This window comes from Cebus imitator, unplaced genomic scaffold (assembly GCF_001604975.1).
Source record: "Cebus imitator isolate Cc_AM_T3 unplaced genomic scaffold, Cebus_imitator-1.0 Scaffold239, whole genome shotgun sequence".
NCBI lineage: Eukaryota > Metazoa > Chordata > Mammalia > Primates > Cebidae > Cebus > Cebus imitator.
Genome location: NW_016107554.1, coordinates 812,552 through 830,264, shown reverse-complemented (window position 1 = coordinate 830,264; position 17,713 = coordinate 812,552). Strand labels below are relative to the sequence as shown.

Sequence of the window (17,713 nt, the reverse complement as noted above, 5' to 3'; positions counted from 1 at the left end):
CTGAGGCAGGAGAATCGCTTGAACCTGGGAGGCAGAGGTTGCAATGTGCTGAGATCACGCCGTTGCATTCCAGCCTGGGCAACAAGAGTGAAACTCTCTCAAAAAAACGTGTGTGTGTGTGTGTGTGTGTGTGTGTGTGTGTGTGTATACACACGCACATATATATATATACACACACACATAGGGTGTGTGTATATACATACATATGGAATATATATATATATATGGAATAGGTATATTGGTTTTGTATTTATGAACCAAATTTGGGGTGAGAAGTTTTGTAAATTTGTAACCTTTTTGGAAGTTATTTGATACTTATCTATATTAACAGATTTATTTACTTTTTTTTTGAGGCAGAGTTTTGCTCTTGAGTGCAATGGCTTGATCTTGGCTCACTGCAGTTTCCACTTCCTAGGTTCAAGTGATTCTCCTGCCTTAGCCTCCTGAGTAGATGGGATTACAGGCTTGCGCCACCATGCCCGGCTACTTTTTGTATTTTGAGTGGAGTCGGGGTTTCACCATGTTAGTCAGGCTGGTCTTGAACTCTTGACCTTGTGATCCGCCCGCCTGAGCCTCCCAAAGTGTTAGGATTACAGGTGTAAGCCACCATGCACAGCCCAACAAAGATTTATATATTAATAAGATTTTTCAGTAAAATAAAAGTCACATGCTATGTAACTGATCATATATGAAATAAAAGTAATCCAATAGATTCTGACCATATAGTGCCCTATTTTTAGGACCCCCTCTTTAGTTGTAAGGAAAACATGAATTTTAATTGAAAATATATGCAGTTTTTAAAAGCAGAATTTTTAATATTTGCCTTTCCATTTAGGCTTAATGATTTAAAAAAAGGTAAAATTATATTAGTAAGTAATAAGTTTGTATTGTTAATAGTAATCTGAGAAGGTTTAATATACTCATTGTTATCCATGTTTAGAATTGAATATTTATGTTTAAAAATTATTTACTCTCATTCTTTGTTTTAAATAGTCCTGATAAACCAGTGAGTGTGAAAATAAGTTTTGAAGATGAACCAAGAAAGAAATACGTGGATGCTGAAACTTCATTATAGAATTGAACCAAGAGGCATTATACATATAGATATATACTTATGTAATGTGTGTTTATCATGTCACTATATAAAACAATATTGTATGTCATGCTGTTTATGCATGACTACTGGGTTTTTAAAAGTAGTGTCTGGAGTTTGTTATGAGCACCGTGGAGACTATGTATATAATGAATTGCTGTCTTTGAAGTGAGGTACACAGTTCTTAACTATTCAAATATTTATTCTGTTGGAAAAAAAATTTTTCTGTTTTGCAATAGAAGGATGTGGAGAAATGCTTTCAGTCTGCTTTTCTTAAACCTCTTGTTCATCAATGGCAATTCATAACAAACCTTAAGTGATACTTTGTTTATATGTTTATAATTTTTATGTGTTTCTAGAAATTTTCAGATATTATTTCACTTTTGTTCTTTATGGGAAGAATAGGGAGTCTATACCAGTGCTATGGGAAAAGTGGTAACATTTCAGGGCTTCTCTGTGTGTTTCATTTCCATAGATGTCATCATGTTTCACTAACTGGCATTTCCTTAGCCATAGAGATGAATGTAGAACAATGGAAACTTTAATAATGATAGTTTTTAACTTTTATGTTTAATTTTTTTAAATCTTAAAACCTTCATATCTAGGTATCCATTGTGACAGACAAGTAAAATTGCAGGTGATTTGATAATTAAGCACCCGTACCATTTGTAACTTCATGAATTTAAAAAGTTATGCAATGCCAATTTGCAGTAGATTTTGATGCCTTTGTAGATTTTTTTTTTCTGTACCCCTATACTCTTTTAAAGCCTGTAATTCCCACTCTGTTCTCTGCCTTGTCTCTCTTTGTCTTAAAATGGTTAGTTTCCATCAGGTTCAAGTTCTTGATTGACTGATTTTCTCTTTTAAGTAGTATGCTTAAATAATCAGGAGTCAGAATTCTCTCAGATGGGTCTATGATCAGTATTACTTTATCAAGAATTACCTTTCATTTTCTCTTTATGTTGTTATTTTTTCACTTTTGTAGATTATATTTAATAGCTTATTACCTGTGATTTTATTTTAAAATATTTATTTTAAGTGATGATGCTTAAATATTATACAAACATTTGGAAAAGTAACAAATAGAGTAAATTGTTAATGTAAATAGTTGGTGCTCACTTGCATTTATCTTTATTATCTTAAAGCAACTGATAGATTTTACATCTTTGATATAAAGCACTGCCATATTTATATTTTAAAAAGGAAATTAGGCATAATTTTATATGTAGCTCAGATTGATGGCATTCTTATTTTATGTATTTGTTTTTGCTTTTCTGAGCTTTTTAAAGTCTAACAAATCTTTTTAGTCATCTTTTATATACTCTTAGCTCCACGTGAAATAGAAAAAAGTTGTTAAGCCTGTAGGACTGGATGAATGGGGTTGTGAAACTGATTTGACAAGAGAAGAATTTACAGAAATCAAATGAGTATTGAGAAGCCACAGAAATATCAAAAATGGTGACATGAATATTAGGGCGAAAATTTTAATGAAATTCCAATGCTCCCTTTAACCATATAATTAAATTACAAAAGTCTAATAAAGGATCATGAGGAATGCCAAAAGCTGATATTTTAGCAAGTCTGGTGTTTGAAATTCATTATAAACTATTTATTAACTAATGTAATGTCCTCTTCCAAGACCATGTTGTGAGAATCTAGTTAAAATGATGGATTCAACTTCTGCCTCAGATGAGAGGTTGGAAATATAGCTGCTTTTCTTTAGAAAATATATAGCTGTCATCATTTGGTACTGCCTAAAAAGAGTTAGACTCTGTTGGCAATTGATAGAATATTATCCACGGTGCTTATTATTGTTTATGAGCTTCCATTGTAATGATTCCTTTTTATTCGTAGCAGCATAATTATTTCCAAAGACCCCAGTATTTGCTGCTATTTTTAAAACTCCCCTGATATATCTGAACGAGAGGATTTCCTCACGTCATTTCCTTGTGTCTGGACATCAGGGGTAACAACTGTACTTATTTTACAGGAAGAAATTTTAAAAATGAAAACTACCTGGGATCATAGTGTTTCTGTGATTTTATTTAATTATGTATAGTAATTATCCAGTGCCAGAAAACCCGTCACTTGCAAAATATTTTGCACTCAAAATGTTTTTACAATGCTTCTAATTGTTAGTGGTTTCTGCTTTCTTTTGACTACTTGACTTACAAAATGATCTGACTACTCCATGTAAGAGCAAAGGTAACTCATGTTTAAGTAATTAACTGCTTGTTTTAAGTGATTATGATATTTCTTCCACCGTTTTTGAAAAATAACAATCATAGCATTCATTGTGAGACAGTGAGATATAATTTACTACATATATTGATTTTTAAATAAAGTTGCCTTAAATAACTGTATATAAGCAGTAGTAGTTGCTATGTACTGATTTACCTCAAGGTGCAAAATAATTAAACCTGTACATATTCCATTTACGAAATGAATTCAGATAACAGCCCTGCACTTTCTTTAGATGCCTTGATTTCCAGGATGGAGCTTAGTGCTACTGAATACCCTGGCCACCGAGCCACCTCAGGATATTCTTTTCTTTGCCCTAGTTTATTTATTTATAGATATCTGTTTACAAAGTCTGTAGTAAATCCTGATGCTGATCATCTGAAATTTACTTTTTTTCTGAATGCTGTTTCAATCTAAAATAGCAGCTTTTGAGAAAACAATGAACTAAATTCCTTATGATAAAAGGATAATTCTATATATTCTTTAATAATATTACATATGCCGAAGCGAAGCACACAGTCTTTGTGTGCGTGTGTGTGTGTGTGTGTGTTTGTGTGAATGTGAATGATATCGATCTTAAATCTGTTAAAAGTTGTTTTAAAAAGCTGTGGCATACCATTGTTCATATTTGCCAAGTCTTCTGTAAAGATGTTTAAGACAAAATATTTTATGTGCTAATGCATCTACTTGTAAAGCAGATTTGTTTATCACTCAAAATTAACTTTTCTTCATCCAAAAAAAGTTGATTTCTTCCACATACTTAAATTTTCTGTGTGAGTATAATAGCTTTCTAATTTTTTTTCTTTCACAAAAGCAGGTTCAAAATTCTGTTGAAAGAAAAATGCTTTCTCAAACTGAGGTATAACACCAGAGCTTGCTGTTTAAAGGATTATGTGATGTACATCAGTTCTGTAAATGTGCTCAGCAGTTTAACATGTGAATCCTGTTTTAAAGTGCTCAGATTTCAAATGTGTAAGCCATTGATAAAACATTGTAATTAAAAATGTTTATATGAAATAACTTAATGTTTTAAATGTATTTATGTAGATCACATCATTTTTATCATATGCAATGCAAATATGTGAAAATATTTTGGTTTATTCCAACAATTATTTATTTTAGAAAATAAATTTAAAGACTTTAAGGACATTCAAAGTTTAAAATAGTGTTCAAATTGCAAAATTTGGCAATCTTAATATAAATTGATCTCTTTTCTAGTTTTTCAAAAAGTAACATTAAGTGTTGATTATAGGAAAACATAGTTGGGAATGTAATAATCCAAAGATCATTTTTAAAATGAAATTTAATTAGCATATATTGACTTCAACATTTGACTTAGAGTAATTGTTAAACCTCAGTTTTGTTTTTTAAATCAGATTTTTGCACACTGATTAATTTTTGTGTTATGGCTTTTCTTTTGTTGAATTATTCAAGGTTTTTTTTTTTTTTTTTTTTTTGCTTTGGGGGAGATTGTCTTCCAGTGTTTACTGTGTTTAAATAAATAAAAATTGAATTTTATTGTTCATTTATATAAAATTTGATACCTTGATGTAATTTCACAGTACAGTTCCACTTTTTATGGCTTTTATAATTACAATGATATTTTCTTCTATAATAAAATCCAAAGTAAATTAAACGTTTAAATTGTAGAACTGATATTTTTCATTTATATGAAGTACAAGCCTCTACCAGGTCTATAATGTGAATGATCCTGCCTTTCAAATTTGTTTCATAATTGTTAGATGAAAACTATTTTCTTTTTGGAGATGTTACTGAAGTTGATTGAGCAATAAAAATCTACTGAATTAGTTGTTGGCTATTGTCTCTACTTTGAACTCTGATTATTAGAAGAGCCACATTTTCTTTCTCAGCTTGAGATGAGATAGGAAAGGAAGGAAAATAAGTGATGTCTGTTTCTTGCCCCCTAATATTAGTTTTCAGTAGGAGAGAGAAAAGAGGAAACAGTGAGAAAAAATAAAATCGTGTTTGTTTTGCAAAGGTATTTGATAGAGATAATTGAAATTAAAGCTCTCTAAGAAATGGCTGGTCCATTTATTCCCCCAATTTTAGAAATCTTACTGTGTGATATGCATGATAATATTGAACTCTTGGGTACAGGACTTTTGTTTGTTTGTTTTTAGTGACTAGTTTTATTACGAATTACTTTCCTTAACAGCAAATTACAGGTCTTGGTTTGTTTTTCATTTGGCATATGTGGAACTCTTTCCTCCTGTGTTTTCTGTGCTGAAAAACTTCTGATACCTCACCATGAATTTGATAGCCTTTGGAATAAGACGGAGATAGACACTTACGCTTTTGGAAATTTCATTTGAAAATTTACGTTTATTTTAGGGGAAAAATTTTTTTTTGGTAAATTTATAATTCCTGTCTCTAGACCCTGAGATTCTGTGAGCGGACAGGGGGAAAGAGGAAAAGAGTGAGCTCTATTTGATGTGGCCAATAAAGGCATATTTGATCTCTTGAATATCAGGTCTATTCTTGCTCTAGACCATTGGTCTAAAGGCATTTTATAAATTTTGGGAAGTGGTTTTATCTTCTTGTTGAGTTGATCCTGAATATCTACTTAAATGCATATTTGTTACCTTTATTTGTTCTTTATGCTGCAGTTAGGACATTATGTTGTTTTACTTTTGAACTGTATAATTTACATTATGCGTTTCATTTAAAATAATAAAAGGCATTAGAAAACAAAAGGGGATGTTTTCATAGTTTTGAGCCCTGCTATATAAGCTATAAGCTTGGTGCAAGATCTCTTGTGGGATTTTATCTTTTATGTCACAGAGGGACCCTTAACATTTGAGATGATAGGGCACTTCTCTTACAGAGCCAGTGTCATTCTTGCCTCTTAATCTTCTCTGCAGCTTTCAGGGAAGTTCAGAAATATTCTGGGATGGCCAAAACATTAGTTTAAGACTTTGATTTTACTGAGTACTGGAAAGATGGGAAGCACAATTGGTATTGCGGAGACGAGAAGTTCAGTGGAATCATGTCTTATTGCTTAATAGTTATTTATTTTTTGAGACAGTCTTGCTCTGTCTCTCAGGCTGGAGTGTAGTGGGACAATCTCGTCTCACTGCACTTCTGCTTCCTGGGTTCAAGCAATTCTTGTGCCTCAGCCTCCCGAGTAGTAGGGATTAGAGGCATGCACCACCATGCCCGTTGATTTTTCTATTTTTAGTAGAGACAGGATTTCACCATGATGACCAACCTGGTCTCGAACTCCTGACCTCAAGTGATCCTCCTGCCTCGGCCTCCCAAAATGCTGGAATTATAGGCTTGAGCCACCAAGCCAGGGCGACTGCTTAATATTTGGAATGTATGTATAGAATACTTTTTCTACTCCGCATCAGTCTTCTTGTCCCTGTCACCTTGTTTTGCTTTATTGATAACATAAATCCTGATGGTTTTATGTTCTCTGAAGTTTAATAAGTTCCGCTATACTCACTGGAGTTTGGCTTTTTCTGCATTTCCAAAATAGGACTGTATTCATTTTAAAAAATGTTTTTGATTACACAAGCCTAAGTATTGTTACCCCAGTGGGCCTGTTTACTATCCAAACCAGAGAAGCATTAGGGTTCACTGTATTCATTTGAAATCCAGTTTGGGGAGATTTAATCACCAGTGTTGACACACTCATGAGCATTTAGTGATATTAAGATGGGGTTGAATAGGGCCCAGTACTTGAAGAAATTGTCAAAGAAGCATCATTGCGCTTAAGACCAGACTCAAGTAGGTTCTACTCTGACTCCATCACTCACTAGCTCTGCCATACTGGACTACTTAGGAAACTTCTTGTGCCTCCATTTTATAACTAAGTGAAATAAATAAAGAATTTGAAATGGTGCCCAGCACAAAATTGAGCACTCAATAAATTGGCAATTTTCAATTACTTTTATTTTTTTGAGACGGAGTCTCCCTCTGTCACTACGCTGGAGTGCAGTGGCATGGTCTCTGCTCATTGCAACCTCCACCTCTCGGATTCAAGTGGTTCTCGTGCCTCAGCCTCCTGAGAAGCTAGGATTACAGTTGTGCACGACCACACCCAGCTAGTTTTTGTATTTTTAGTAGAGATGGGGTTTCACCACGTTGGCCAGGATGGTCTTGATCTGACCTCGTGATCCGCCTGCCTCTGTCTCCCAAAGTGCTGGAATTACAGGCGTGAGCCACCGTGGCCTGCCCATTTTTCATGTATTTAAAGTTACAGAATATCAAGTATATTTTTAATGCATTATCTAATGCAGTTCAGAAATTTGAAAGAAGCTTCAAACTTTCACAAAAGGTGAAGTGACTTGCTCAAGGCCACAAAATGAACTGGTGATAGTTGTACCATACAGATCTCTTGAATCCCAGGTCACTCTTGTGAAAAATATGGTGCTCTGGCACCATATTCTCATTACCTGAGGCTTGAGTAACTGAAGATGTTTTCATACCATATGAAAGGTACTTAGCATGCTGCAAATATTTGCTTTAAAAGAGAATTGCTGTGATTTTTAGTCCATAGCAGTTCTTGAAAGTAAACACTCCAAGATGATGCTGCCCTTTCCCATCAAAGGTTAGGCACCCTAAATCCATAAAAGTCTACAATGTTTAGGAGACCTGTTCTCAGGTAGCTCTAGGTTCCAGTGAAGTGGTTACAGCACAGCCTTCAGCATCACCTGCCTCCTCTTCCGCTTGCAAGCTTGGTGCTGGACCTGTCGCGTCTTTGGTTGCTACGGCGACTCCGTGGCAGGCGTCATCCGTTGCTACGGCGCTCTGCACTGCGCAGCATGGCTGCTCCCCATTGGCTGAAGCGCCCCAGGGGGCGGTGAAAGAATTGTTGGCATTGGCCTGGCCAGCGCCGGTTAGTGGGCGGGAGGAGGATTTGATTGGAAAACCAACGGTGCGGCTGGCCGCGGTGTCCCCGAGGTTGAGGGGACTGGGAATAGGCTTGGGGGAGGACGGGACAGGCTGAGACTGGACGGGCCCCCCGATCTGCAGCAGCAGGTGACAGCAACAGGGACAATGAGAAGGACGATTTGGAGACTGGCGGCGTGAAGGAGGGACCGTCCCTCCGGCGCGGTGAGTATGCGGGAGCCGGTGCTCGGCTGTGCGGGATCCGGTGCTCGGCTGTGCGGGCGCCGCGAGGCTTGAGGCAGGGTCTCCGGGGAGGTGTCCTCAGGGCCCTGTGGAGCGGCTCCGAAGCCTCAGGAGCCAGCTTCCCTAGACGAGAGGCAGGGGCAGAGAATGCGGCTGTCCTAAGTGAGTCACTGCGTGAGGCAGTCTCTGTGAAGCAGGTGGGTTTGTGTTGGACGGATGGATGGTGGGAAAGCGCCTTCAACGATGCTTCATGGCGCTTCCATTTTGACAAAAGAACTATGCTGGTTAAATGGAGCCTGAATGTGTCTCTTCCAATCTGCTCTGACGCCTCTGGAGGTTCATTCCTCATCTGTATGAGCATCGCTTTTCTGCCTTCTTACAGGATGCTTTGACTTTGCACTCTGCTTTTCTGGTCTACTTCGGTGAGCCTTTCTACTTCCTCTCCTCAGGTACCATCTATCTGATGATAATTAGAAAGCCTCCGCCTGGAACCTAGCTTCCACTAAGCGTCAGACCCCAAAATCCAGCTGCCAAGTCAACGCCACACATGTGAACCCTGAACGCCATCTTCCCCACTTCCGCTACTGTTCTTGGATTCCCATTTTGGGCCTCACTATCCATTCGGTTTTCAAAAACTACACTCTAGACAATATTAATGGCACTTACGGCTACTTCCTCTGCATCTATCAATTATCAAGACTATCCCTTCTTAATAGATGTTGAATCAATTCCCACATTGCTGTCTCTATTCCTACTGTCTCAATTTCCACCGTCCCTTGGTTAAATTCAACATCCATCTGGCTACGCTGACTCTAGTCTGGCACTATCTAATCCACTTTTTTCCCCACCATTGTTAAACTGATTTTTTTTTTTTTTTTTTTTTTTTAAGACAGCCTTGCTCTACTCCCCAGGCTAGAGTACAGTGTTACGATCTGGCTCACTGCAACCTCCGCCTTCGGGTTCAAGCAATTCTCATGCCTCAGCCTCCAGAGTAGCTGGGATTACAGGCATGTGCCACTACGGCCAGCTAATTTTTGTATTTTTTAGTAGAGAAGGGGTTTCACTATATTTTGGCCAGGCTGGTCTCGAACTCCTGATCGCAGGTGATCCGCCTGCCTCAGCCTCCCAAGGTGCTGGGATTACAGGCGTGAGCCACCGTGCCCAGCTAAACTGATCTTTTTAAAATGCATATAACAGCATTTCCCTTCCCTGCTAAAAGTCCTGCAAAGATTCCCCATTACCCTAATCCAATCATTAGTTAGGACTTCTATCAGCAGTTCCATCATTGTCACATTCTCTCCTGTGTAGCTATCTCACCTGTTGCTTACACTGCCTGGAATGGACTCTCTTTTTTGCACGCCCACACTCCTGCTCTCACTGCCCAGTCATTCTCTGTGTGTTGCTTGATTACTTTACTCCTCCTTTCTCTAGACTGTCTCTGTGACGATAGAGGCCATCTTTGTCTCAGCCACAATTTATATCTATATATATCCAGCGTTCAACCCAGGACAAGACATCATAACAGGTGTTCAACAAATACTTGTTAAGTGATCAAATCTCTAAAATGAGAAGTTATTGTTTGCCATGGCATCTTTATTTCGTCCAGAAAAGTCAGAAATGGCCAATGAAGGTTTTGCTTATAAAAGGTAAATGTTGAATTTATAGGTTTTACTTTAATTTCAAGACCCTTAGTAACTGGAAACTACTTCAATTCATAGTTTGTGGTTCAAGCCACAATCATTATCATGATATTTGCTATTATATGACATAAACTTAAAATGATAAAGAGAGGGAGACAGTACAGCATGGTTTGTAAGAGCCAAGCTTTATAGTCTATACATACATGGGTTCGAATCCTAGCGCTAGCATTTTAGCTGTGTAACCCATAGCAAATTAGCCTCTTGACAGATACTTTATCTGTACAATGGGCCTATAATAGCACCTAGCTCATAGGATTGTTTTAAAGATGATATATACATAATTCATACCAAAGGTATAGTGCCTTATATATGCTAAGCTTTCATGTTTAAAATGAACACAAACACACTGAAGGCTAGAGTTGTGAAATTGTCATGGTCAGTTCACAAAAGGTAAAAATAAATCTTTTGATTCAGTCAAGTGCAATTTCTAGGACACTGTCCTGTTGTTACAGTACTTGATCACAAGCTTTTGCGTTTGGTAACAGCTCTGATACAGGTCAGTCTCAATCATTCAATGAGTATTTATTGACCATCTAAAAGGTCTGGGGCTCCATGCCTGGTGAGGGTGAGCCAACAGACAGTGCAACCAGTAAAGTCTTCAGGAGGTGGAAGAAGGACCTGGAATGCTACTCTGCCTGTCAGAATGTTGTTTGAATAACAACATTCAAACCCATGTATGTTGTTATTACTAGTTATGAGATCTTGGCCAAGTTACAATCAAGCTTTGAGGCTGAATTCAGAGTGAACTGAGTTGAGCACTTGGATAGGCAGAGAGAAGATGGAAGTTCATTCAGAGAGTGAACTAATACTTATTGATCACCTGAGTCTTCTGCAGTGAACAAAAAAGGTACTGTTCTTTTAGGACAGTTCTCAGGGGGCGGTAGAGCAGAGTTCATAGAACAGATTCTCAAGCCAGATTTCTTGAGTTCTAATTTTAGCTTCACAAATCCTAGATATGGGACTGGCAAGTTACTTAATTTTTCTGTACCTCAGTTTCCTCATGTGTAAAATGGGATGATTGTGAACATTACATGAATTCATATGGAAAAATTTCTTGGAACAGTGGTCGATATGCAGGAACTGCCATTTAGATGTTATTTATTTATATTATGTTCTATTTGGAACACAATTCTAGGAGTGAAGTAAAGCAGAATGAGGAGTTAGAAAGCATCAGCTTGTGGATAGAGTGTATGACTCGGATTTGGGAATAAGTCTTCCATTTTGAAAGATTTCATCTTCTTGATGAAAGTGAACTTTAAACATACTCATGTATATGCCTGATATGTATCATGATTTAAAAAACAGGAATGGCCAGGCATGATGGCTCACACCTGTAATTCCAGCACTTTGGGAGGCTGAGGCAAGTGGATCATGAGGTCAGGAATTCAAGACCAGCCTGACCAATGTGGTGAAACCCCATCTCTACTAAAAAACACAAAAATTAGCCAAGTGTGGTGGAACACACCTGTAATCCCAGCTACTCAGGAGGCTGAGGCAGTAGAATCACTTGAACCCAGGAGGTGGAGGTTGCAGTGAGCTGAGATTGCACCACTGCACTCTAGCATGGGTGACAAAGCAAAACTCCATCTCAAAAAAAAAAAAAAAATTAGCCTAGCGTGGTGGTGGGTGCCTGCAATTCCAACTACTTGGAAGGCTAAGGCAGAAGAATTGCTTGAACCTGGAAGGCGGAGGTTGCAGTGAGCCGACATCATGCCACTGCACTCCAGCCTAGGTGACAAAAGCGAAACTGTCTCAAAAAATAAATAAATACACAAGCTCTTCAAATGAAGTGATATTACCAGCCTGGGTGATATAGTGAGACCCCACTCTACACACACACACACACACACACACACACATACACACACACACAAAATATAATACAACAGCTATCACAACAGTAACATTGCTGTGATTGTTGACTGTTCTAAAGGGGTGTCACTATCTAAAGGTGGTAGTCCCAACTATCACCTTATCACAGGCTTGTTGTTATGTCTAATTTTCAGTCGATGAGAAAATTAACAATCAGAGAAGTCCCGTAAGATTTCTGAGGTCACTCAGTGGGCAAGTGGAAACCAAGTCTCCTCTACACCCATTAATCTTTTTGACTATATTCCAGTGGTATAACCAGAAGAATTCACATTCCCAGACTTGTCAACTTGTATCAATGGAGGTAGCTGCATTCATATAATATACATATGTATGCTACACTTGACACAATGTGAATACTCATCTTTCCTTTAGGAAACCTTATTGTCTTGTTCATGTATATTTGAGGTAGACCATCTTTAACATCTATGTAATATTTTATATTATTTTCTTGGTGGCTTCCTTGTATTTATAGAGAGATTTTGTCATATCGACATGCTGCAATCACTGGATACTGGTCAGCTGGGCAAATTTATTTGCTGTTCTTTCTCGTTGTCTTTACTCTCCATATTTACATAATGACACTCCAGTTATATCTGGGATTTGTTCACTGATTAATTCATTCAGCAATTATTTATTGAATCCCTCTTTTGTTGTAAACTACAAAGTATAAGTTAGATACTGGGAATGAGCCAAAAAGCTGTCCTCCATATACTTGACTAGTTTAGCCAATTCAGATAATAATTCGATAAATATGTATTTATCGAATTATTACCTGAATCAGCCTCTTTTTCAGAAGCTGCAAGGCAATGCTTGGGGGGGTTGTGACCCTGTCTAGGAGTTCAGCCCAAAGAATGGATACTTCAGTTGAGACATGAAGGGTGAGACTTCCAGGCCTCTCCATACCAATGTCGTCTTTGAGTCCAGGAGTAAAGCCTTGGGGATATTCAGGAGAAGTAATTCTGGGTTGGTGGTTTAGGACCAAGAGTGAGTGGCAGTTGACTAGGGGGCCAGGGGCGTCATTTGCATGCAGTGCCTCACAGGCCTTGGTAAATTTTCTTTTTATCCCAAGAGAAAGGGAAGCCCATAAAGGCATAATTGGCCAAATGTGGCCCATAAAGAGTGCTCTTGTTGCTGTGTGGAGACAGATTTTTGTTGTAGTTGGGAAGAGGGAGAAATTGGAAGTTGGGAGATCATTAGGAAGTGATAATGGTAGTTCAGGTGAGCACTGATGTAAGCTTGGACTAGGGCGTTGGTGGTGAGGGTGGACAGAAGTGGACAGATAAGTGTCATATTTGGTAGAAAAATAGAACTTAGTGACCAAATGTCAGATATGGGGTTGAGGAAGAGGAAGTTGTCATTTTTCTGAGGTCCATGCCAAAGGGATGTCTAGTTGAGACTGTTTTATTTGAGACAGGATGAATGAATTGAAAGTAATGGCAAAAACCGCAATGACTTTTGCTCCAACCTAATATGTTTGCCTTCTCCTTGCCTAATATAATTACTTCTGGTCTTCCTGCTACTTAATGCAGTTTGTTTGAACTCCATGAATGCTCTAACATTACCTCAGGTGAATTCCTCTTTATTTAAAAGAGTTGGCCAAAGAGTAATGGAGTGTGATGACACGCCGAATGCTCTGCCTATAGATGTTTTACATTTCCAAGGAGAATAGCATTGCTTCCAGACTCCTTAGCCGTCAGGAGTTCCATAAGCTGGCTTGCAGACTGAAGGCTGCCACTCACTCCTTTTCCCAGGACTTCCAGATTCTTCAGCACCAGCTCAACTCATCTACTCACTGTCTCCTCAAGCCACTCTCAGGATCTTGCCTGCATCTCTGTGTTCACTGCCCTGGCCTGTTGTTTACCCACCCTGCCCATCCTTCTGGACCTTCTTCAAGTCCACACTTAATGAAGACTTTCTATGATCTTCCCTCTGATTTCATTGAGTTTATAGTCTCATTTGGATATTATTTTTTTCTGATTTTTGACATTTCTTTTCTTTTCTTTTTTTTTTTTTTTTTTNTTTTTTTTTTTGAGATGGAGTCTTGCTCTGTCACCCAAGCTAAAGTGCAGTGGTGTGATTTTGGCTCACTGCAACCTCCACCTCCCAGGTTCAAGTGATTTTCCTGCCTCAGCCTCCCGAGTAGCTGGGATTACGGGCACCTGCCACCACACCCAGCTACTTTTTGTATTTTTTCCTAGAGACAGGGTTTCACCATCTTGGCCATGCTGGTTCTCGAACTCCTGACCTCATGATCCACTTGCCTTGGCCTCACAAAGTGCTGGGATTACAGGCATGAGCCACCATGCCTGGCCAGTTTCTATTGTTCTTATTTAATCCATTGTATTTACCTGAACCATTAAAAAACGTCTTCTTTTACAAACAAACATTATCAGCAGTTTCATATTCTTTACCCCACATATTTATGATTTCCCACACACACTGGATTGTAAAGAGATTCTTTTTTTGTAGTGCCCAGTAGGGTCTGGTGCACAATCAGAGCATAGTAAATAATAAAATGCACTTGAAATGTTGCTAGATGAAATTTAATTTTATAGCTCAGAAAGTATTTCTAGGTTTTGCAGTGCCACCAAACATACGAACCTCAATTTGTTTATTCCGTCTTCTCTTTCCTTGTGAAAGTTCTAGGGATTTAGTTTGAATCTGTACTTACTTTACTATTGCAATGATGGTTAATTTAGCTATTTTCTTGGAAGACATTATGGACCATGTCTTATTCAGTGTTGTGTCGTCAGTGCCTGGCATATACTAGGGACTCAATAAATATTTCTTGGAGTAATGAATAAATGTCATTTTCACCTTTCTCTTTTTTACAAAATCAGGAAATAGAATAGACTCTTATTATATTCGGGGACAATGGAAAAGGAAGAATTTAGTGTGCTACTTTAGTTGTTTCTGTTGACTGGTTAATATAAATTCTTCCTTCACATCATTGGGACCTGTTTTTCCTCTTTTCAATATTACTACTTAATACATGAGTCTCGGGTTCATTTGTTCTAACACAGGCACATTGTAAACCATATCATGAGTATAATTGGATGCTGCAGCAGCTACACAGGGCACAGACATAACATACCACAAATATCATTATGCACTGACAATTGAGGGAACTGACAGAATCTACAGTTACATCTGCAGATATTTCCCTTTACAATAAAAGATATGAGTTTGAATGGGAATAAATCAGAAAATATGGAGTTTATAGTGGTGTCTGTTGTCACGTATTCTAGTTAATTTTGGAGCAGCACTCAGATCAACTTGGGTTAGTATTAGCCAGAGGAAAATGAAAGTCAACACTTAAAGGAGTGTCTATCATCATAGCAGGTGGTCAGTAAGTATTTGGAGGATTGAGTGGGGGAGGGTAAGCATATTATTTGAATTCTTGGTTCTTTTTTATCCCCAAGTGCTTATTTATACATAAAATAGAAAATTGCTTAAAGTATTGACTATTTGCAGAAGGAAGGTGACCAGCGTACTGACTCAGGAGCAAGGCCATCATAATAAAACCTGTCCTTAGCTGGCGACACACTCCCGTCCTTGGAGATTCTGTATCAACTGTGTCTTTGTTTACCACCCTATGATGATAAACATACACCACCTACATATTTCACATGAGTGAACCAGGATGAATGAATGGATGTTTGCAAGCACCCCAGGGTCCAGGAGGTGAAGTTATGCAAACATCAGTTATTATATCACCCTCTGCCTTGGCTAAGGGCCAATGTCAACAAGTTCTCTTTTTCCCATCTACCTTAGTGTTTTCCGTTAAGATTTAGATCCTGAAGGGGAGCTGGGCTTTGTTCTCCTACTCCTAAAGATGCTGTGTGGCCTTGGACATATTTTTCCTCTCTGAGTCTTAATTTCCTCCTCTGGGAGAAGGGAGCTGAATCATGGTCTGCAACTGATGACCTGTAGGTTTGGTTTGTTATCTTGTGCAAGTGTCTAGTCTTGTTTTGCTTCATTTTTCATGTGCTTTTGAATCCCTCTTGGGAGAGTGCACCTTCTCAGGTGTGACCAAAGCTCTACCACTCTCTCCACCTGTCCTCATTCATTTACATCCTGTTCCTGAGCCTGGAGGGTGTTAGACGCCCTGATACTGCATGTTCTCTGAGGTTTATTCTTGTCATTGCTGTGTCTTTCCTGTTAACTCCACATATAGCTCTCATTGAAGAACAATAACAATGTAATATAAGGGATAATATCAAGACAGCAGTTTAGACTAGAGAACCAGATGTCTTTTTAAAACTGTAATGGGTATTAGCAAGTTATGGTTCTTACAGGATTTCTTCAACTTTTGCCCACTTTACTTTGAAAATGTGTGTGTGTGTGTGTGTGTGTGTGTGTGTGTGTATTTTTCAGCAATTTGACCAATTTAACTTGACCTTTGCTGTGCAGAATTTATAGTTTTCTAAAGCACACAGAATTTGAAAAGTCCAAGTACTGTATATTTGTGAGATTTAGTGCAAATATTCTTTGCAAAAAGAAAATTGTTTCTTTATTCTCCAAGCACTTTAACTATATAAACTGCTGAAGTGATGAGTACATTTTAAGCGTGTATATTGAAATAATGGACTTAACATAAAAACTGCAAAAACAGCACAGAATTCCCATATACCTTTTACTCAGCTTCCCTTAATGTTGACTTTTGCCATCACCATGGTGCGGTTATCAAAACTGAGAACTAACATTTAACCAGTGCGTTTTAACATGTTTGTCTTATCTCTGGCTGCTCTATGTGAATTTTTATCTTATTTTAACTACTTTTCTCAAAGAATCACTCTTAGAGGATTCTTAAGAAAAATGTTTACAGTAAAAGAATTAAAGAAATGATTTTCCATTTTGTATTTCTTGTTAGTTACGGGGCTGAAATTTCTCTAAATTATTTTAGTATGTATCTTTGAAAACAGAACTGTAACTTCTCATCTAAAATGAAAGGTTAATCATTATTCATCAAAAGGAATAGAGACTGCTTGTCAGTACAGGAAGTTCTCACTTCCTTTTGTGGTAGGGTTCATTGCAGTTTATTTTAGTGCTTTTTTCAAAATCATAAACCTGACATAGCCAAAGTGGTAATTAACTTTAGTCTGATATATTTTCACTGTTAATACTTTATTTTTGATTGATTGATTGATAGATTTTTTTTTTTTTGAGACAGAGTCATACCCTGTTGCCCAGGCTGGAGTGCAGTGGCATGATCTTGGCTCACTGCAACCTCTACCTCCTGGTTTCAAGTGATTCTCTTGCCTCAGCCTCTTGAGTAGCTGGGGCTACAGGCGTGCACCACCACACCTGGCTGATTTTTGTATTTTTGATAGAGACAGGGTTTTAGCATATAGGCCAGGCTGGTCTTGAACTCCTGACCTTGTGTGATCTGCCTGCCTTGACCTCCCAAAGTGCTAGGATTACAGGCATGAGCCACCACTCCCTGGCCTGTTATTACTTTACAAGTACTGTTTTTAACCATTAGTATATGTCGTAAATAAAATTATTACAAAGATGCAACCTAAGTGATTAGTAGGGGAAAAAAAAGATATTTGTGGATTTGTGGGAGATTTATCATAATGATTCAAATGACTCTGTTTTATATTGGTAAAGATGAGGCCACCTGAAGATCTGTTGAGCAGCTAAGGCAACCATGGAGTAAAAAAGGGTTTCTTGGTAGAGATCTGAAAACCGTATCACAAATACTCCC

The 17,713-nt window shown here is 37.9% G+C and overlaps 2 protein-coding genes across 23 annotated transcripts in view; both read left to right on the top strand.

Moving 5' to 3' along the window:
• Positions 1-5,143, top strand: part of SLC4A7 (solute carrier family 4 member 7) — a 101,592-nt gene extending 96,449 nt beyond the window's left edge. For 11 of the 17 annotated variants that reach the window (XM_037727760.1, XM_037727758.1, XM_037727762.1 and 8 more), the window contains one exon: positions 994-5,142. In XM_037727760.1, the coding sequence (XP_037583688.1) occupies positions 994-1,075 (82 nt within the window). In that variant the 3' untranslated portion in view covers positions 1,076-5,142. Of the gene's footprint in view, positions 1-993 lie in introns of all 17 variants that reach the window. The other 6 variants (XM_017498248.2, XM_017498246.2, XM_037727763.1 and 3 more) reach the window with 2 other exon arrangements.
• Positions 5,144-7,492: 2,349 nt separating this feature from the next.
• Positions 7,493-17,713, top strand: part of NEK10 (NIMA related kinase 10) — a 247,454-nt gene continuing 237,233 nt past the window's right edge. For 3 of the 6 annotated variants that reach the window (XM_017498233.2, XM_017498232.2, XM_017498230.2), the window contains exon 1: positions 7,493-8,413. The gene's annotated coding sequence lies outside the window, so the exon portion shown is untranslated. The remainder of the gene's footprint in view (positions 8,414-17,713) is intronic. The other 3 variants (XM_017498234.2, XM_037727754.1, XM_017498231.2) reach the window with 1 other exon arrangement.